Source organism: Hydra vulgaris, chromosome 11 (genome assembly GCF_038396675.1).
Source record: "Hydra vulgaris chromosome 11, alternate assembly HydraT2T_AEP".
Taxonomy (NCBI): Eukaryota; Metazoa; Cnidaria; class Hydrozoa; order Anthoathecata; family Hydridae; genus Hydra; species Hydra vulgaris.
Window position 1 is genome coordinate 8,170,286 of NC_088930.1, and position 19,049 is coordinate 8,189,334.

Consider the following 19,049-nt stretch of genomic DNA (forward strand, 5'->3'; position numbering starts at 1 on the left):
TTTAACTCAAATTTAGTTTTGGAAAATTAAAAGTACTTGCAGAATTGTAATTGGCGCAAACAGATTTGTGTATTGCGAACTACTATTAAATTTTCTCGAGCCCTTAAAAAGCCCTTAAACCTTATTTCAATTAGTTTTAAATACAATAAACTTTATATATACATATTTTTAAAATGATTTTAAAATATAAAAAGCAACAATCATTTTCTTTATCACTAAAAATGTATTACTAAATATTTATTAAATATATTTGTATATTTTTATGAGTACATGAAACTTTTTATATCGATGGAATTGGAATCGGCAATTTTCGGAATTTACTTATCTCTACATATAACATGTTTATTCACAATGTTTGTAAATTTTTATTGAGTTTTGGCAATTCTTTTGATCATCTTGAGTCACTGTGCATCTTAAGTAATGTGTATGAAGGAAGTGCCTTTCTAAACGAAAATGTGAATACCTACAATTAAGTAAACAAACAACTTTTTTTGTTTTTTAGCTTTCATTAAATGAAAAAAAAGAAACTAAATGGGTAACAAAATCCTGTAGCTAGTGAGTCAAGAGACCCCCTCCCTCTTTTATCCTCTCCCCTCTCCCTCTCTTTCAAAAAAAAACAACAACCTGTAATTAGGACCAAAACTCTTAAAATCTATTTTTCCACTAGGCATTACAAAAAATAAAGGGCCCCTAAACTTGTAAATTAGCCCCCTAAATTTGCTTAACCCACTCTTTAACTAGGGTTTGTGCGGTAGCCAATGCCATAGCACTGAGTAAGTATTTCACTTTTTTTTCGGTTGCTCGTACCTTAGTTCACTCATCTTAAGTGCGTTTAAGATGACTGAGCTAAGGTACCTCGTACTTTGCTCTTACAAGGTACCTTACGAGCAAGCGAAAATGACAAATTGCGCGCTATTTGTCACTTTATTTACCTTGTTTAATTACCTTGTTTAATAAAAGATAAAGATGTTTAATAAATACCTTTGTTGATAAGTCACTCGCGCGCGAGCGACTTATCAACAAAGAAAACATTTAAACGTTCCACGCTGTGGAAAGGCGATCGTATTACATTTCCTGTAATACTTTATCTCGCGGAAATTTTCTTTTAAGCTTGTAAATGCGAAAACAAACAAATTAAAAAAAATTTAAATAAGTTAAAAAAAAAAATTGATAGAAAGGAAGACTATTTTTGCCAGGTTTTTTTATATTATTTTTTTATTTAAATATAAGTATAGTTAACACCGATATAATTTTTGTTAAATATATATATATATATATATATATATATATATATATATATATATATATATATATATATATATATATATATATATATATATATATATATATATATATATATATGTAGGTACGTGACATGAAATTTTTAAACTCATCAAACACTAGATTGTTATATAATGTATAACAATCTAGTTATATAATATATAACAATAAATTTTATTTGCTATTGATAAGAAAGGCATACACATATTAGAAAAATTTGTTTTACGCATACATCATGCATAAACAGATTAGAAAATAATAGCTTTTTTAAACTTACCAATTGTAGCAGCTGAAGATGTATCTCAAGGTTAACAAAGTTGTAATAAAAAACAAATTTGCAAATGTCGAGAAATGCATACATATTAAAAAGTAACAATTGTTAAACTTACCACTCGTTGCTGATTGTATTTTTAATTTTATAATCAATACTAAAAATTATCCTATACAAATTTACCAGTGGTAGACTGTGTAGATTGGACTAAAGATAACAAAAAAATTGTAAAATTACACAAAACACTATGTAATTGTCAAAAGTAAGTTACAAAAGTAACAATCGTCAAATCAGTTCTGTGTAAGATACAACCTTATTAATAAAATGAAAATAAACAATCAAAATATAACAGTAAAAATATAAATATATATATTTATTAAACAATACGCTAACAATAGGAATGTATATACTTTGGTTTATAATGGTATTTATTATGCATACTTTGTTTATATATAAATTATGTTAATTTGGTTGTAGTTATATATAAACGATGTTATTTATACTTATGAAATCTTAAAAATAAGCATAATATTTATTAGAGTCTAAACAATAAGTAAACAAAAGGCATGCTAGTATAATGATTTAAATAATAGTCCAGTTATAGAAGTATACAATCGAAGTAAAAAAAGATAATAACAATATCTTTTATTATAGTTGAAAAACACTAACAAATTTTTTGTTAGGAATAAACCAATGAAGAATCTGATTTGTATACTTATTTATATATGGTGTGTTAATAAAATTGTCAACTGATACTATCACTTAACAATCCATTCAAAAGCAAGAGTCTTTATCTGAAACATTATTCTTTTTATATGTAACCTAAGAAAACAATAAGTTTTTACATTTATCATTATTTTTTGTTTCAAACATAAGTTAACTATAATATTATTATGAAATAAAAGAAATTAACTTTAATCTGTTAGAGAATTAAAAACACTTTTATTTATATTTTGCACTTTAATTTTAATCTAATAATAAAAATCAACATAATACAAAATTGCAATAATTTTTGTAGAGTCGGCCCCCCCTTATCCGCCCCCGTATTTCGCTTACCGAAAAAAACAACAACAACAAAAAAACGAAAATAGGCACCAAAAGTTCTACACTAATTAAACTATTTGCTGGTATTTATTTTCGTTGAAATTTGGCAAGTGAATAACAAATGCATGTAGAAAAGTATTTTAATAATAAAAAAAGGGGGATCGACATTTCTTCTACTGCAATTTCATGTGTGAACATCAACCAAATATTCAGGAGCAAATTAATCCATAAAATAGTTCAGTAACCATACATAAAAGTCTTGAAAAATCAAGATTAGCTCTTCTTCTTTCAAAAAAGTATCTATGTGTATATATGTTTCTAAAAAAAAATTCTACAAAAACACGTCTGTCCCACGCTGCCTAAAAAAGTGTTAAAAAAATGAGAACCAAAATTTTAGCATAAAAATCGGTTCCGTAAATCGCGATTTCCGCGTACCTATATATATCATTAGAAAGGTTTTTCATTCAGTATTTTAAAGGTAAAAAAATTATCAAAATTGAACAATTCTACAAGTTCTAAAAGTTATGGTATTTTATATATACCGAAATTTTGATATATGGATTTCTTGAAGAAACTGTGATCAAAATTGAGGTTTTTTAACTTAAAACGTCATAACTTGATCAATTCTTATTGATATACATACAACTTGGTATCAAATGATAGGTCTAACAAAAGGCAGTATGTGTATACAAAGGGTTTACAAAGGGCGCTGGAGATGCGTCTACAAAACTCTTTATTATATTGAAAAATATAGGTTTTTAAAAAGAAAATATTATTTATATTATTTATTTAAAATTAAATATTATTTATTTAATTGAAATTTATAATTTTTATTTTTATTTTTAATATATTCTAACAGGGTGCCGTCAAATATGATGTGGATATTTTTAGTTGATAGGCTAAAAGTCTTTTTTTTGGCTTCTAGCGCATCCTCTGACCCAATATCAAGATTATTACTTAGTATCTTCATATCTAAATGCATGCAATTTAGTATCAAAAGAAAGAAAGTTTTTAGAGATAAATGAAAAAGAAAGGGTGCAAGAGGGTACCTCTTGCACCCTTAAAAATTACTTCCATTCTAGGCCCATATGCGGAAGGCCCTTTTTGATTTAGGCCCAGGGTGGTTTTGGCATCAAACCAAGAAATCACTCCTAGACAAGCCTATGTTAAAATAAAAAATTAAATAAATGTTCAAAAAATTAAAATTAAGAATTAAAACACAGTAAAAAACTTACCAAGGGTAAGTTTTTTACTGTGTTTTAATTCTTTATTAAATCTTTAAATCATTATTAAATCTTAAAATCTGGGTGCCAGATGACAGTGATGACATGGATGAAGCTGCTAAATTTAATTTTTAAAATTTTTAATATGAAATAAGTTTAAAAAAAATTATAAAAAAAAGTGTTCATTTAGTAAAAAACCATTTAAAAAACATATTTACAACATCATTAAGATATATCTACCAAGTTCCTCTCTTTTGCGTCTCTTACCTCCTTTCGTGTCTCTGTTAAAGAAAGTGAGAAATACCTTTTATATTGTCACTTCCAGACAACTTGCACAGCATCAAGACAAGCAGAAGTCATTTTTTTATGCTGGTTATCAATGAAGCTTATAAAAGTGTTAGTGGTTAGCAATGAAGCATATATATTGATTTTAAAATGTTAGGGGCAAGAGTATTCCCAAAAAAATCTGTTCTGCAAAATTGAGCTGCTGGATTAAATTTACAATTTGTAATTAATAGCAAAACTTTTTTCACTAACTGAATACCAGAAACATGATCAAAAGTTGCATCCTCAGCTAAAACATAAAACTTTTTCAGCCAATTTCCACGATATCTAAGAACAATATTTTGTAGTAGATCGTTTTTATCTAAAAAAAATTACAAATCCTTTTGGATCACCTTTGATGTCTATAAACCTCATTTTGTTCATGGCTAAAACAATTTTAATTGCCATGCAATCATTTCCAAATGCTGAGTGACATGAAACTGCATTTGTGTCAAGTGGTGCACCCTCTTGACAAAATTGCAAAGAATTTGAATGGCAGTTCAGCTCATTCAAATTCTTGCCCCAGGTTGCACAAACTTTGCTTATAGTAAGATTGTTGACTGCAACTCTGTCTGACAAACTAGCAATTACCCTGTACTTGTCAAAACAAAGCATTATGCTTAGTTTTGAGTTGCCTTAATTTAAGCTTTTCATTTAATTTCAAAGCTTTTTTTTCAGCTTTAAAGTGATAAATCTGCTCACTGTAATTTTATTTTTTGTTTGTGTTTTTTCAGATCTGGTATTTCTGTCTTTAAAGCATTTATTATTTTTTCTTTTTGTTTAACATATTGTCTTAGAACACATAATTGATTTGACATGCTGTTTAATTCAGCTTTTAATAGTGCTATTTTGCTCAGATGTTCTTTGTAAGAGTTAACAAACCGAGAAGACAAGTAAGATAACCTACCTTTTAGTTTTTGTTTTATAGGGCCTAATTTCTCTCTAAATATATGTTTAGTATGTCTCATTCACTATAACCTGCAGATGTTGATGTTCTACTAGTTAAAGGAGATATAACATTTGTATTGGTATAAGAAACATCTGAGGAGCCTGATGATAATACAATATTAGGCAAACTTGATATATGGCTTAAAAAAGGTTTATTGCAAAATTCAAAAAAACGCTTACTGCGCTCAGCCCTGTTAAAAATTTCTAGCCCAATTCAATGAGTTATTTATAAGACTGCTAACTTGATTTTTAAATGTTTCTATGTTAAAATGTTTGGTGATTTGTTGAGATGTTTTGAGAAATGAATCACTATTTTGTAAATAATAAAAATGTATATCCCTTTCTACAAACTGTATTACACTCTGTATTAGAGTCATTGCCTATTTGCGACAATTCAAAATTAGCAGTTAAATACTTTTTGCATTCACCATAAAACACAAACTTCATTTTTGGGCCCATGATGCCAGAAAAAAGTTTAATTTTTACAAATAGAAAATAATATATTTAAATAATGGTAAATATAATGACTTACAATTGCTAGCTACATTACAACTATTTAGTACAATTAAATAATCTATATGCGAGTGTATCTCATTATTAAATCTTAAAACAGTTATCTAATTGGAGTATAATGTTAAGGTGTTTGAGTGTGCTTTTTTTTCATTTAAATTTGGCAGGTAGTAAGAAAAAAGGTTTTTAAAGGTGAGAGAATGTATTAGAAAAATGAACCAGCAATCCTTCGATATATACTTGATGTCCAAAAATTAGTAAATTTTTAACAACAATTAAATTCATAATAAATAAAATTTTACATCAAAGAAATCCATGCAAAATTAAAGTTCCGTAATTCTAGTATTCAAAAAACATCTATGTTGTTACATATTTCTAAAAAATAACAGAGCAAAACAAGTTTATACCATGCAACTTTTCAACAAACTTGAAAAAGTGTGTCACAGAATTTGGCCGAAAAAATGGTTCTGTATAATCTGGATTTGCGCATACCTAATATATATATATATATATATATATATATATATATATATATATATATATATATATATATATATATATATATATATATATATATATATATATATATATATACGTATATATATATATATATATATATGTTATTGTTACCCGCAGTACCAGGAATTAGCTAAATGCTAATGTTTATAATATAATTTAATATTGCACATATAACACATGAAACTCTGAATTTCATGTGTTACCACAATCATCAGGCAAGAAGTAAAAGTTTAATTTTGCTACGATTTGTTTAGTGGACGTTACAGTTTATATTTGTATTTTGGATCATTACAGGACAGAAATTCATTAGTAGTTAGGTTAATAATATTATTAATTTGTTTTTAGTTAGCTAATAGTTGTTAAATAGTTATATGTTTAATGTTGTTTAAAATATTTGTTTATGTGCATTATTTATATATTAAAAAATTAAAATTGAAATTGGTATAAAAATATATATATAATATTATGAAATATATTACAAAAGCTGTGTATGTGAGTAATTTATTAGTTAGCCTAGAAATATATGGATTAGATTAATTTAGTTATTTTTAGTTGTTAGTCAGGTTTGTAGCGAGCTTCACAATTTTTTAATAAGAATTTAGAAACTTTGTTGGGTTGGGTGTCTATATATATATATATATATATATATATATATATATATATATATATATATATATATATATATATATATATATATGTATATATATATATATATATATATATATATATATATATATATATATATATATATATATATATATATATATATATATAAATAAGTAGAAAATCACTTAAAAAACATTTTTTTCATTTAACACTGTGTTTCATTAATAAAGACTCATCAGAAATGAATGATCAAATTAATAAAACTTCAATTTATACCAAAAATTAAATTACAGGAAGTCGCAAATATTTTAACTACTGTAAAATTTTGCACATAGTGGAATTTGCTGAAACTATTATAAAAAGAATTCTTTAGAAATATGCTTTTTTTTTTAAATACTTTTTTAAAAGGGGGATTTAATGTGACTATTATTTGAGCTCACTTATTTTATAGTTTTCTCAGAATATCTGAAGATAGTTGACATACTATTGTTTCTGCTTGTTTATGTACAGTTTATTCTTTTATCAGGTGAGTATAGTCAGCATTATTGAGAGTATCACTGCTGGTAACATTTCCATGAGCATGTTGAATTTGGTTTCATTAAACACATGGTGATTCATTGTGTTCATCTAATTTCCATTTTGAAAAACTTTAAAATTGTTTTACTTCTGATTGAAGTTTTCCTCATGGATTTAAATTTATCTCTTGGAGCAAAGCCCTTATATCAATGTGTTCTATTCCAACAGGGGGCAATCTAGATAAATTAACTGCCTAAAAACTGGGCAATAAATATATTAAATATTATTTAGCAAATCTTCGACAGTTTTCTTACATTTATCATTTCCGTGTCTATTTACAATATGCTTTTTTGGAAGAAGTTGACACATTACTGCTTTTAATTTAAATATTTTTTTCTCACTGTTAAAGTCACAAATAATTGTAGGATTAATTTCAAAAATTAATGCACTCGATTTATTTTCTAAAAACATAGCAGTTTATTATGGACATTGCTCAAAGTGTTACGAACATCACCCAAATGCCATAACATGAAAAAGTGCAGGCCGGTTTGTCATTTTTATGTTGGCATGCACGTTTAAAAAAATTCTTTTTTTTGCTATTTAAATTATAACAGCTATTTAAATTATAACAGAAATAAAAACAGCAAAAATACTTTAAATAAATATTAGATGAAATAATTGACAAAAACCTGGCAAAATAAAGGCTTAATTTAAATTCTAAATAACTGAAGAAAAAAAGCGATAAAAAAATTTATAATAAAAATTGTATTATATAAGCGTTTAACAAAATAATTAAATTTAAAATGGAAAGACAAACATTGCATATAAATTATAAATGAAATTATAAAATAAACGTGACAAAATGAATATTAAAATTGAGTTATAGATAAAATAGTAATAAAAACCAGAAAGAAAAAAAAAAAATTTAAATTCTATATAAAATACATTAGATTAAGGCTGGCAAAATGAATGTTTTATTTAAATTTTAAATAAGATAATAATAATTAAAAAAATGGTAAATTTTTATTTAAATTCTTTTATTTAAATTTGTTTTATTTAAATTCTAAATAAAATAATTCAGACATAAAAGTGTTTTCATAAATTTTCATAAAAGTATTTGATGAACAAAATAGATGTTGCAAAAATTTCTTATATTATTTTGGCAATATACATATACATATACATTTTCAGGATACCTTTAATGTTTTTCCCATTCTCTGATGTCCCCTGAGGCTAAAAATAAACGGAAAAAAAAAACCTTTGTCAAAAAGTGATATCTGTAAAATTTAAAATTTACGATTTTTTGAAAATAAATGTCCATTATGTCAATGTTTGATAAATTTGAAATGAAATTTTTCTGATGTTATATTTTGTTTTTAATAAACTTATTGATGATCCCCTAGTTTAACAATATTATTATTAATGTGATAAAATGCCAATTTAAGTTGTCTGTAGTCAATTAAAAAAGAGTAAATTTAATTACGCACGATTTGATCATATCATACGTTATTGAGATATGTACTACATACATGTTTACTCTTATTGTCATGCTACATAATATATTTTACGCATAGCTTAAAATTAAAAAAGAATTCAATGAATAGTATAATTGTTTAATGAATGATTGAATGAGTAGATACATTAAAGTATGTTATATAATTTAATATTTAATAGTAATTTCTAAAATGGATCGTCATCGTAAGAAAGGAAGAATAAAGGAGAAAAGAGGAAGATACAGACTAATCCCAGAAGGCTACTGTTTCTTCTCAAGTATCCTATCAACCAGCTGCCCACGAAACAGCTCCCCACATTGGAAATGTGCTCAGATATATACAGTTTATCAAATCTTCCAAGGCTTTAAAGTTTAAATCTACAAAACCTGTTGTAGCTTGCCCTCAAAGTTTTCCAGGTAAAGATCTTATCTGCAAGGGTGGATCCTGTAAAGATCCCAACCATAAATGTGTTACTTCTCTTGTAATGAATGTGTGGAACAAGGCTGGTTTTGGAGAACTCCACATTTCTGGAGCTGCTGTCAGATAAAAAATAAAGTAATTTTTAATTATGTAAATAAACAAATAAGCAAATCAAAAAACAAACAAATAAATAATTAAATAACAATATAAATAAATAAAAAATAATCAATATTTATGTAATTAATAAACTTCTTTTATGTATAATCAGGGATAAGATTCTGAAGCTCCACATTAAGTATTGCAAACTAATCCATCTGAGAGATCTAAACTGGGATTCCAGAATTGGTAGATTCAATAAGATACAGGAAGAGTTCATTAAGGAGAGCAGCAAACTCCTTGACATATCTGTGGGGAAATTTGAGGAGAAGATCCAATCAGATCGACTTCATTCCCAGAAGGCCAAGGCAGAGGAAATTCAGTTTTTTTTAGATCAAAAAGAAGGTAGAAAAATGTATATTACTACAGAGGTAGGCAAAGAATTTGAAAAATCTGTTAAAAACAGACAGGATCGGCGGCAAAGAATGAAGAATATGAAGATTACGGAAGTGAAAAAAAGGTAAAAAAACAAGGGAAATAGTTCTAAGTGAACTTGAGGCTTCCTTTGAATCTGATGCTGGTTCTTCTGCAAGTCAGAAGCTGTAATTTCCACAGATAAAGATTCTGTCGATGAATTATTCAAAAACTCTGATTCCACAGTAAAAGGCAAGGTAAATAAAAGATTGTAATAAAATGTAAAGTTGGTTATACTAATTTTGAGTAAACTTAATCAAACTGAATTCAATTAGATTAGAAATATCAGAGCTGTTTCTTAAGTAGATAATGATAAGTATCAGTTCTGAGGATCTGGTGGATTGTACTTCTGAAGTATCTGCTCGGTACAGGGTCAGGATTCGACCTCAAACTGCAATCATTGCAGCAATCTGCAATAAAGCAGGCGTGAACCTTGAGGATGTGCCCATCTCCAGAAGCTCTGTTCATCGAAAGAGATTCAAGAAGATTGAAGATCTAGGTAAAAATAAATAGTAGAATATAAAATTATTGAAAATAATGAGGATTAAGTAAAACTAGAATAAATAAAGATTAAATTATATAGGTGATAAAGTTATTTTAATTACTACGAGACCAGATAAGACAAGATATAATGGAAACCTTGAAGGGAAAGAGGATTGTCCTGCACTTTGAAGGCAAACAGATCAAATAGATGGAGGAGAACCTAAACATTACTGTTACTGTTAAAAGGATTGCAATCAGTGTTACATCTCCTGATATTGACAAATGACATTCTCCTTGGAGTAGTTCAAGCTGAAAGCTCCAAGGGAATTGACCAGGCAGATGTGATTTAATATCTCCTAGAATATTACAATATTGTTGATCAGATCTTTGCAATATGCTGTGACACCACTGCTTCCAACACTGGAGTATTTGTTTGGGCCATTACCATCCTCACAAACATCCTCAACATTCCTTTACTCTGGTTTCTATGCAGGCGACACATGTTGGAGTTACACATCTATCATTTTATGGAGGCTCTTACTGGTGAAAAAACAAAGGGGCCAAAAAGAGCACACTACATAAGACTGCAGAAAACCTGGCCACGCATCAATGAGGAGGTGGACAAGATGGAAGAGATCATTAGGTTTGATCGGAATGAGCTACAGGTCCGATCATCCTTGTACAACATTGCAAGGGAGGCCCTGGAGTTTGGCGAGAGGGCACTGACCATAGAGACATTTAACAGTGGGGACTACAAGGAACTTTGTGAGCTAGTTGTCTTTTATTTGGGATGTGATGTGCCAGGATTTCATTTTTATCAACCAGGAGCCTGCCATGAAGCCAGGTACAGTTATAGTATATTATCAATAATTTTTGTGTTTAGGGGAAAGTACATTTTCAAGTTTTTCTTACATATATAATAATAATAATTTATACTAAAGGTTCATGGCAGATGCTCTATACCTGTTGACCCTGAGAATGACTGAGAAGGTAGCCCAGGTGATGAATGAGGAAGAGAAGAAGATGGTAAAGACAGTGGCATTTTATGATTTTGTATTTTATGGGCCCTGGTTCTTAAAATCCTGTATGGTAGACAAGTCGTTTTCAAATGACTTGGCTGCCTTTGAGTCATTGTTTGACATAAAGGACCACTACCCAAAACTTGGACATACCCTTCTTTCCAGCATGCAGCAGCATGCTTGGTATTTAACAGAACAGTTAGTTATTCTGTCCCTAGCTGACGATGAAGTTGACGGCGAGGTGAAAAAGAAAATTTTGGAGAAGTTGGTCAAGTGTGATGTTCCTGACCAGTTTCATATGGGGAAACCGAAGCTACCGGTTATTAGCAGGTCAACAGAGCTTACTGAGCTGGTAGGTTCCCAGAGCTGAATCTTGTTCAAGGTATCTGAGATCCCTGTTGGAGAGGTGGAGAAGTGGATCAGCGTAGATGCCAGTCAGACATTTGATATATTTAAAAGGTTTTTGAAGTCGATTAAATGTGTCAATGACTGCGCTGAAAAGAATATCCGACTAATCCAGGACTTTGTTGGAAGCTACAGGTCAGACAACATGAAACAAAACCTCATGCTGGTTGCCAGAGACAACAGAAAGAAGCTGAAGAAGGACCTGACAAATAAACAACTCAAAAATATTTAATTTTTTAAACTGGAAATATATATTTTTAAGAGAATTTCTGAAATACATGATTTTTTTCCAAAAAATTGCATTTTTGTTTCAGTAAAAGTGATACCTGTAAAATGAAATTTTATGTGTGTAAATTTGTGTGTGGTATTTTTAGCCTATTTAGACCTTAGAGAATGGGAAAAGCTTGAGAGGTGATTTTTTTTTGGGACACCCTTATATACATACATACATACATATATATATATATATATATATATATATATATATATATATATATATATATATATATATATATATATATATATATATATATATATATATATATATATATACATATATATATGCATATATATATATATACATATGTGTGTGTGTGTGTATATAAGGGTATACATATGTGTGTGCGTGTGTGTATATAATATATATATATATATATATATATATATATATATATATATATATATATATATATATATATATATATATATACACACACACACACACACATACAAGAGTAATGTACAAAATAGTACGGTTTTTGTTTTTAAAATGGCTAGCTTAGCACAGACAGATTTATCATATTATTAAAATATTTGTATAGTATTTTAAAAGCACAACTAAAAGTTTAAAAGCATCTTTTAGCGATATTAGATTTTCAATACAAAACTTATGGTTTTATTGACTATATTAATTTTTAAAGTACAACAGTAATTATTTGGTTCACATATATCTAAATTTTACTTGATATTATTTTTCTTTAAATAATTTACATTTTTTAAGATAACTACATTAAAGATTTTTAAAGATAATTACTTATAATTAAAAAGTTGATGGAATTGCGTAGTTTGCAAGTTACAGATTTGAATTTTATGTAAACCTTAGATAAGAACAAATATAATGGCTTCTCAATTTATGCGAAAAGTTAGCATTGTTGGTTCTGGAAACTGGTAAACAAATTTGTACATTGTTTTTTTATTGGTAAACAAATTTGTACATGCTTTAAAAATAAATTGCTTTTTTTGTGTGTTTTTTTGTTTTTTTTGTTTTTGTTGAATTCATTTCTTTTTTTTGTATTCTCGAGATTTTTATTGTTAAGAATTTTATAATTCTTCTTTAAAAATTTTAATTTCCTAATTTTAACAATTTTTCTTTTTCTTTGCATTCTGACTATTTGCATTTTTTGAAATAAAATAAAAAACTTATTTCCAGATTTTTTTTCAACATTGTCATGTTTTGAATATTTTTAAACATAAAATAAAAAATTTCTAATCCACTAGATTGTGTGGGAAGTTTGCACAATGATAATTGAAGTAAAATAAATTATTGTTTTTTTTTTAATAATAGTTAAGGGTAATTGTTATTTTAGGGGGTCTGCTATTGCAAAAATAATTGGAAATAATGTATTGAAATCAACTCATTTTGAACAACGAGTAAATATGTATGTTTATGAGGAGATGGTTGGTGACAGGAAGTTATCAGATGTCATAAACACAGATCATGAAAATATTAAATATCTTCCTGGTATTAAGCTTCCTTCAAACATTGTAAGTTGTTTATTTATTTTATTATTTCACCAAAGGGTTTCTCTGTGTCAGAAAGTTATGGATAAAACCTATTTTATAACACTGTGTGTATGCTTTATAAAGTGAAACAGGGACATGTTGTTTTCCCCATCTACACAAGAAAATAAAATTTATAGTTTATATTTATTATAATCATAGAAAATAGCGCATGTACCAAGATAATACAGCAATTAAAAAATTTAATACAGCAATTAAATACAGCAATTAAATTTAGCAATTTTATACATTAATTATTTATTAATTATAAATTAAATACAGCAATTTAATACAGCAATTTTATACAGCAATTAAAAAAACTAAGTAATGAAAATAAAGGTGCAAAACTATAAGTTTTGCAACATTGTTTTTGTTACTTAGTTTTTATGATTAATAAAAAAAGATTTATGTTTTTTTGTTCTTTCTATAAGAATAAAAGCAATCTGTTTATTTTTCCAAATGCTTTTAATTTCTTGTCTGTTTGTCTGTGAACACCACATCTTGCAATGAATTTTTGAGTCACTTCCTGATGATAGATTTTCAAAAAATTTTGCATACTCTTGCTTAATGACAATGCAATATTCAGTAATTTATTTATTTTTTCAATATTTATTTTTATATGGAAAAAAGAATAATAATTTTTAAAATAAACATATTGTTTCCTACTTATCAACGCGTTTAGCTTATTTGGATAACCCGTCGACTTCATAAACAGAATGTCTGTCGTTCAAGTCCCGCCTCTTTTTGAATTTTTTTGTTTTTTTTTACACACACATACAGCCCAATGTTAATAAAATAAAATACAGCCCAATGTTAATAAAATAGTAATATCAGAAAAATTGATTGCAAAATTTGTGTTTTAATAGCATATAAAAGCATCGGGTTTTAAAAATTTGTTTTTAATTTTACTTGTTTTATAATAATAAAAAATAAGTTTTGTTTCATAAGAATAAAAGCAATCTGTTTATACTGTTTATCTATAAATTTTATTTTCTACTTTTTATTTTTATTGCACTAAAAAAAATATGTGAACGCAATATTAATTTGTAGCAGTTTTTTGGAAATATGTTTAGCCAGTTTAATCAAACATAAAAAATACAATGCAAAAATATTAAAGAGTTTAGTTATTGTCAAATGGGCAAAGAAATTATAATTAAGAAATTATTATTAGGAAATTGCTTTAAAAACATTTATATTATTTTTTAAATAGGTTTATCTTAAGGTATGTCAATTAAAAACTGGCGCAATTAGTTTTATATAACTTTTTTTTTTAATTTAAAAAGTATATATATATATTTACTCTACAAAAAGATGGCACTCAGTAACAAAAAAAAGTATAGCATTCTGCTCTATAATGATGTATTCTTTTTGCTTTGAAAACACTTTTTTCTGTTGTCAAAGTTTTTAATTTTTTACAACCTTGATTTCCATTTTTGTCAGGCAATACTTGATTCTGGTTTTTAGTTGGTAAACATTAGCATTCCAGACACTTCTCATTTAAAAATAGCTCAAAAAACTTCAGTAGGACAACATTTTATCATGTTTTTTGGATTCATGTCTTTTGGAACCATTTGTCTCTCTTATGCTTTTAGCTAATCTGTGACTAATTTAGCACAGTCTGATAAGGCTAAATCAGAAAAGAAAAAAAAGTTTCCCATTGCTACAATATTTTTAAATAAATGGGAATAACCACTTGATTATACACTTATTGAGGTTTACCTTTTTGGTTGTTACTCATTCCACTTTTTCTAACATGGATTTTACTTCCACCTTTGGTGAAATTACAAACCAAACAAAAACTTCTGTCTCATATTTTGCTTTTTTATTTTGTTATTATCTCATTTTGCATCAGATGATTCCAATTATTTGAATAATGTAGGTCATTTGAATTAGTTAATTAGAAATAGCTGTCATTATCAACAATAAAAACATAGTTTTTTAATTTTGTAATAATAACTGTCTAAAAATTGATTTACTGGTCTTTGTATTTCTTTATAGCATAAAATAGACTTCATTATAGAAATCTCTTCCAGTTGAGGTTATTTATTATTAAGATCCAACAAATCATATATTGCTCTACATTTTTTGCTTAAACTCTATTGTCAGTCTATTCAAAATCAAACAGTGCTTATACTTATATAATTTGATAAATTAACTTTGTTAATGCATTGTACATTTTGTTAGTGTTTTGTACAATACTTTGTTAATGCCTTGTACAATAAACCTTTGTTATTGCATTGTGCATTAAACCTTTGTTAATGCTTTGTACAATAAACCTTTATTAATGCATTGTGCAATAAACCTTTGTTAATGCATTGCATAGTACCTAGGTATTGTATTATTAGATAGTCAGATGTATTGCATAATAAATTGATATATTGTACATCATTTTATCAATAATTTGTGACTGACTAGTTAACATGCAATGTACTGTAATATATCTAAAGGATTAGAGAACTTGTTGCTTTGAAATGAGATTTAAAGCATTTATTACTTGTAAGTTTTCATGTTCATTTTGCTGCAAATGTTAATTAAAGTGATGAAAAACATGAGGTATTATTAGAAACTGATTTATTTCTTTGTGGAATAGTTTATAATATTTTGCTATTATTTTTATATTATTATTTGCTATTATTACTTTGGAGTTTCATTTGAAAGACAATTTCAGAAATTCTGTAATCTATTTAAAAGACACTGAGATAAAAAGAAACCTGAAAGGCTTTTTACTATTCTAAACTGTCTCATTTAAAATAGTAATAGTAAAAAGTTTATGAACTATTAAAATTTATAGAAATTTATAAATGATTCACATATGTCTTACTATTTAAAAAAAATAGCAAGACATTTATTTTGCTTTTTCAAGAGGTTAATGTAAATCTTTTGTTATGAGTTATTTAAAAAGAATAAACTTATAATTATTTTTATTACCTTTTTTACAATGATGATTACTTAATATATGTTTTTGGATTGTTTCTTTTTTAAGGAAATAAGAAGATATTTCTATCAATCTCAATAGTTCTAAAAATACAAGACATTCCTGCCCTGGAAACTGGATGGAAATTATGCATTAGTTTTTACAAAAAAGTACAAGATATAAATAAAGAAATAAAATGATCAAAACCATAGTCAAATTAAGTTCGAACAAAAACAATGCAGATCTCTTAATAATAGTCTTGAATCTGTAAGTTTGTCACTTATTGAACTTAAATCAGTGCCAAAGCAATGTACCAACAATTACTAACTGCCAAAAGAAAAGTAATCAAGTTCCTGAAACAGCAACAGACAAAATAACTAAAAAATTTTATAAAATATTATTCATGTGACTACATTGACACCATCTTGTGCATTAATAACTTCTTCATTTGATAAACAAAAAATTGATTTATACAAATGATTTAAAAGATAAGAAGAAAAAAAATTTTTTGTTTGTATAGAGTACAAGCAACGCTAACAAAAAAATATTGATATTGATTAATTTAAAAGAACTTTGTGTAGCATTCAAATCTGAACACTCTAATTTAAATGTTTGATTTTCTATGTTTTGCAGACCTTACATAGGATTGTGTGTAGCCACTAACTCATCTGTTGCTTACAGTGTTTGTGTTTGCACAACTTATCAGAATATAAAATTGTTAGCTGATGTTGTTAAAGTTGATAAACACTATAGAAGTTTGGTGGGAACGATTGTTTGCAATAATTTAGTTGCAATAGATTGTTTGCAATAGGAATAATGAAGAGTGCAAATTACACTGATGCCTGTTATGGTCTGTTGTTACTGCTTAAAAAGAGTTCTTAACTGCAAAGTTTGGCAACATACAGATAGAACTTCATTAATTGATTAATTAATCACTATTAAAGAATTTGTCGAATTTATAGGCAATCAAACGGATAAACATACATCTCATTTGCTTATATCTAAAAGTCAAGCAAAGTATTTCAAAGACTGTAAAGAGTTGTTAAATCCCATTAATTATATAATATTGGCTGGCTTTATATATCATTTTTTATTGTTTAGGATAAGGTGCAGAGTTACCACTTAAATTAACCAAAATCTACACTTCATCCTTTTATTAATGTTATAAATCAAGTGGTATACTGATATTTACCAAAAATAGGATAAAAGTTTCTTTGCTTACTTTTTGATGATGCTTATCATGATGTTTAATTTGTAATATAAGATATAACAGCTCATTACCATTTACATTTATGCAAATATTCTACGAGTTTATATATAACATATACTATAGTTTATATATAACATATACTATAGTTTATATATAACATGTACTATAGTTTATATATAACATATACTATAGTTTATATATAACATATACTATAGTTTATATATAACAATATTTCTATGCAAAAATAATTACTATAGCTATTAAATACTTTACTGAGAACAAATGGTTCTTCAACAAAATATAAAGTCTTTCAAAACTTTATTATTCATTGTCATTAGGGTTGGGAATACCAGGATCCTGGTATTACCAGTTATTTGGAATAATTTATAGTTGCTAAAATACCGGTATTGAAAGAGTTGAATACTGTTATTTTGGAATTCAAAATAATTTTACCATTTGAAATAATTTCACCATTTAAAGGTTTAAAAAGTTTACAATTTTAATTAATATTATCAATTTTATGTTAAATATTTTCTTTTTAATAAGAGTATGAATTATACATTTTATTATTGTGTTTCGAACTTTTAGAAAATTTATATTTTTCACCGATATGAATATTCAAGATTTCATCAAGTATTCCAAAGCTTTTTTTTTTTATTATTTGATTATGTATTTTTTTTTTAATTGATATATAAAAATACATAAATAAATAAGAAGTAATCATATAAATACTTTTATTTGGACATTAAAAAAAGAAAAAAAAAAAAGACTTGTTTGCTATTCTCCTAGTATAAAAAAATCTGTTAGAAACTCATCAAACTAACGCAACAAGTTATTCAACCTTAATGTAATTACAAAACATAATTAAAAATAATTTTCTATTAGAGTTTTAGTTTTTCGGATTTATATTAGTTGATTTTTTTAGAGCTATAGGTTTTAATTTTTTTTTAAATTTCTCTTTTATTAAGATTTCTTTCTTTTTATATAGTTTAGCCTGTTTATAATTTTTTTCCTATGTTGGTTTTTTAATTATCTAAAGAGCCGTGGTCAAGCTTTCAAAAAAAAAAAACAATTACAATTGTGGTCAAGATTAGAGTGCAATCGCACACTTTTCCTGTCCATGATTACCAGCTATTTTAGCTAGGATGACTGCATGTGATGGTTTATGATTCAACATTATCTGCACGCCATATGATAACAAAAAAGGCTTAACAACCAGAATCTTTTCTAACATACCAAGGGATCACAAAACAATTCACAAAGTGAATTGAAAAGTGAAGTGAACTGAAAGTCTTGAATTACAGTAGAAATATATGAAACCAAGTAATTCAAAAATTATGAAGATGCCAACATTATATCTTTTTCTACACCTAGATTTAAAAAAGAGCAGAATTCCACAGATGATGATGAATTAATTGATGAAGATTACGAAAATGAAAATGGTTTACTCATAATCTCCACTCAGAATGATGACAATAATTCTTCTTTTTTGGTACATCAGCAAATGTTACCAT

General features: G+C 26.6%; 1 protein-coding gene across 1 annotated transcript in view; it reads left to right on the plus strand.

Moving 5' to 3' along the window:
• The first annotated feature begins 1,118 nt into the window (after window positions 1-1,118).
• Window positions 1,119-19,049, plus strand: part of LOC100200028 (glycerol-3-phosphate dehydrogenase [NAD(+)], cytoplasmic) — a 48,680-nt gene continuing 30,749 nt past the window's right edge. Inside the window, exons 1-3 of the mRNA XM_065809984.1 lie at window positions 1,119-1,196; window positions 12,735-12,799; window positions 13,219-13,396. Coding sequence (XP_065666056.1) covers window positions 12,750-12,799; window positions 13,219-13,396 — 228 coding nt within the window. The 5' untranslated portion in view covers window positions 1,119-1,196; window positions 12,735-12,749. The remainder of the gene's footprint in view (window positions 1,197-12,734; window positions 12,800-13,218; window positions 13,397-19,049) is intronic.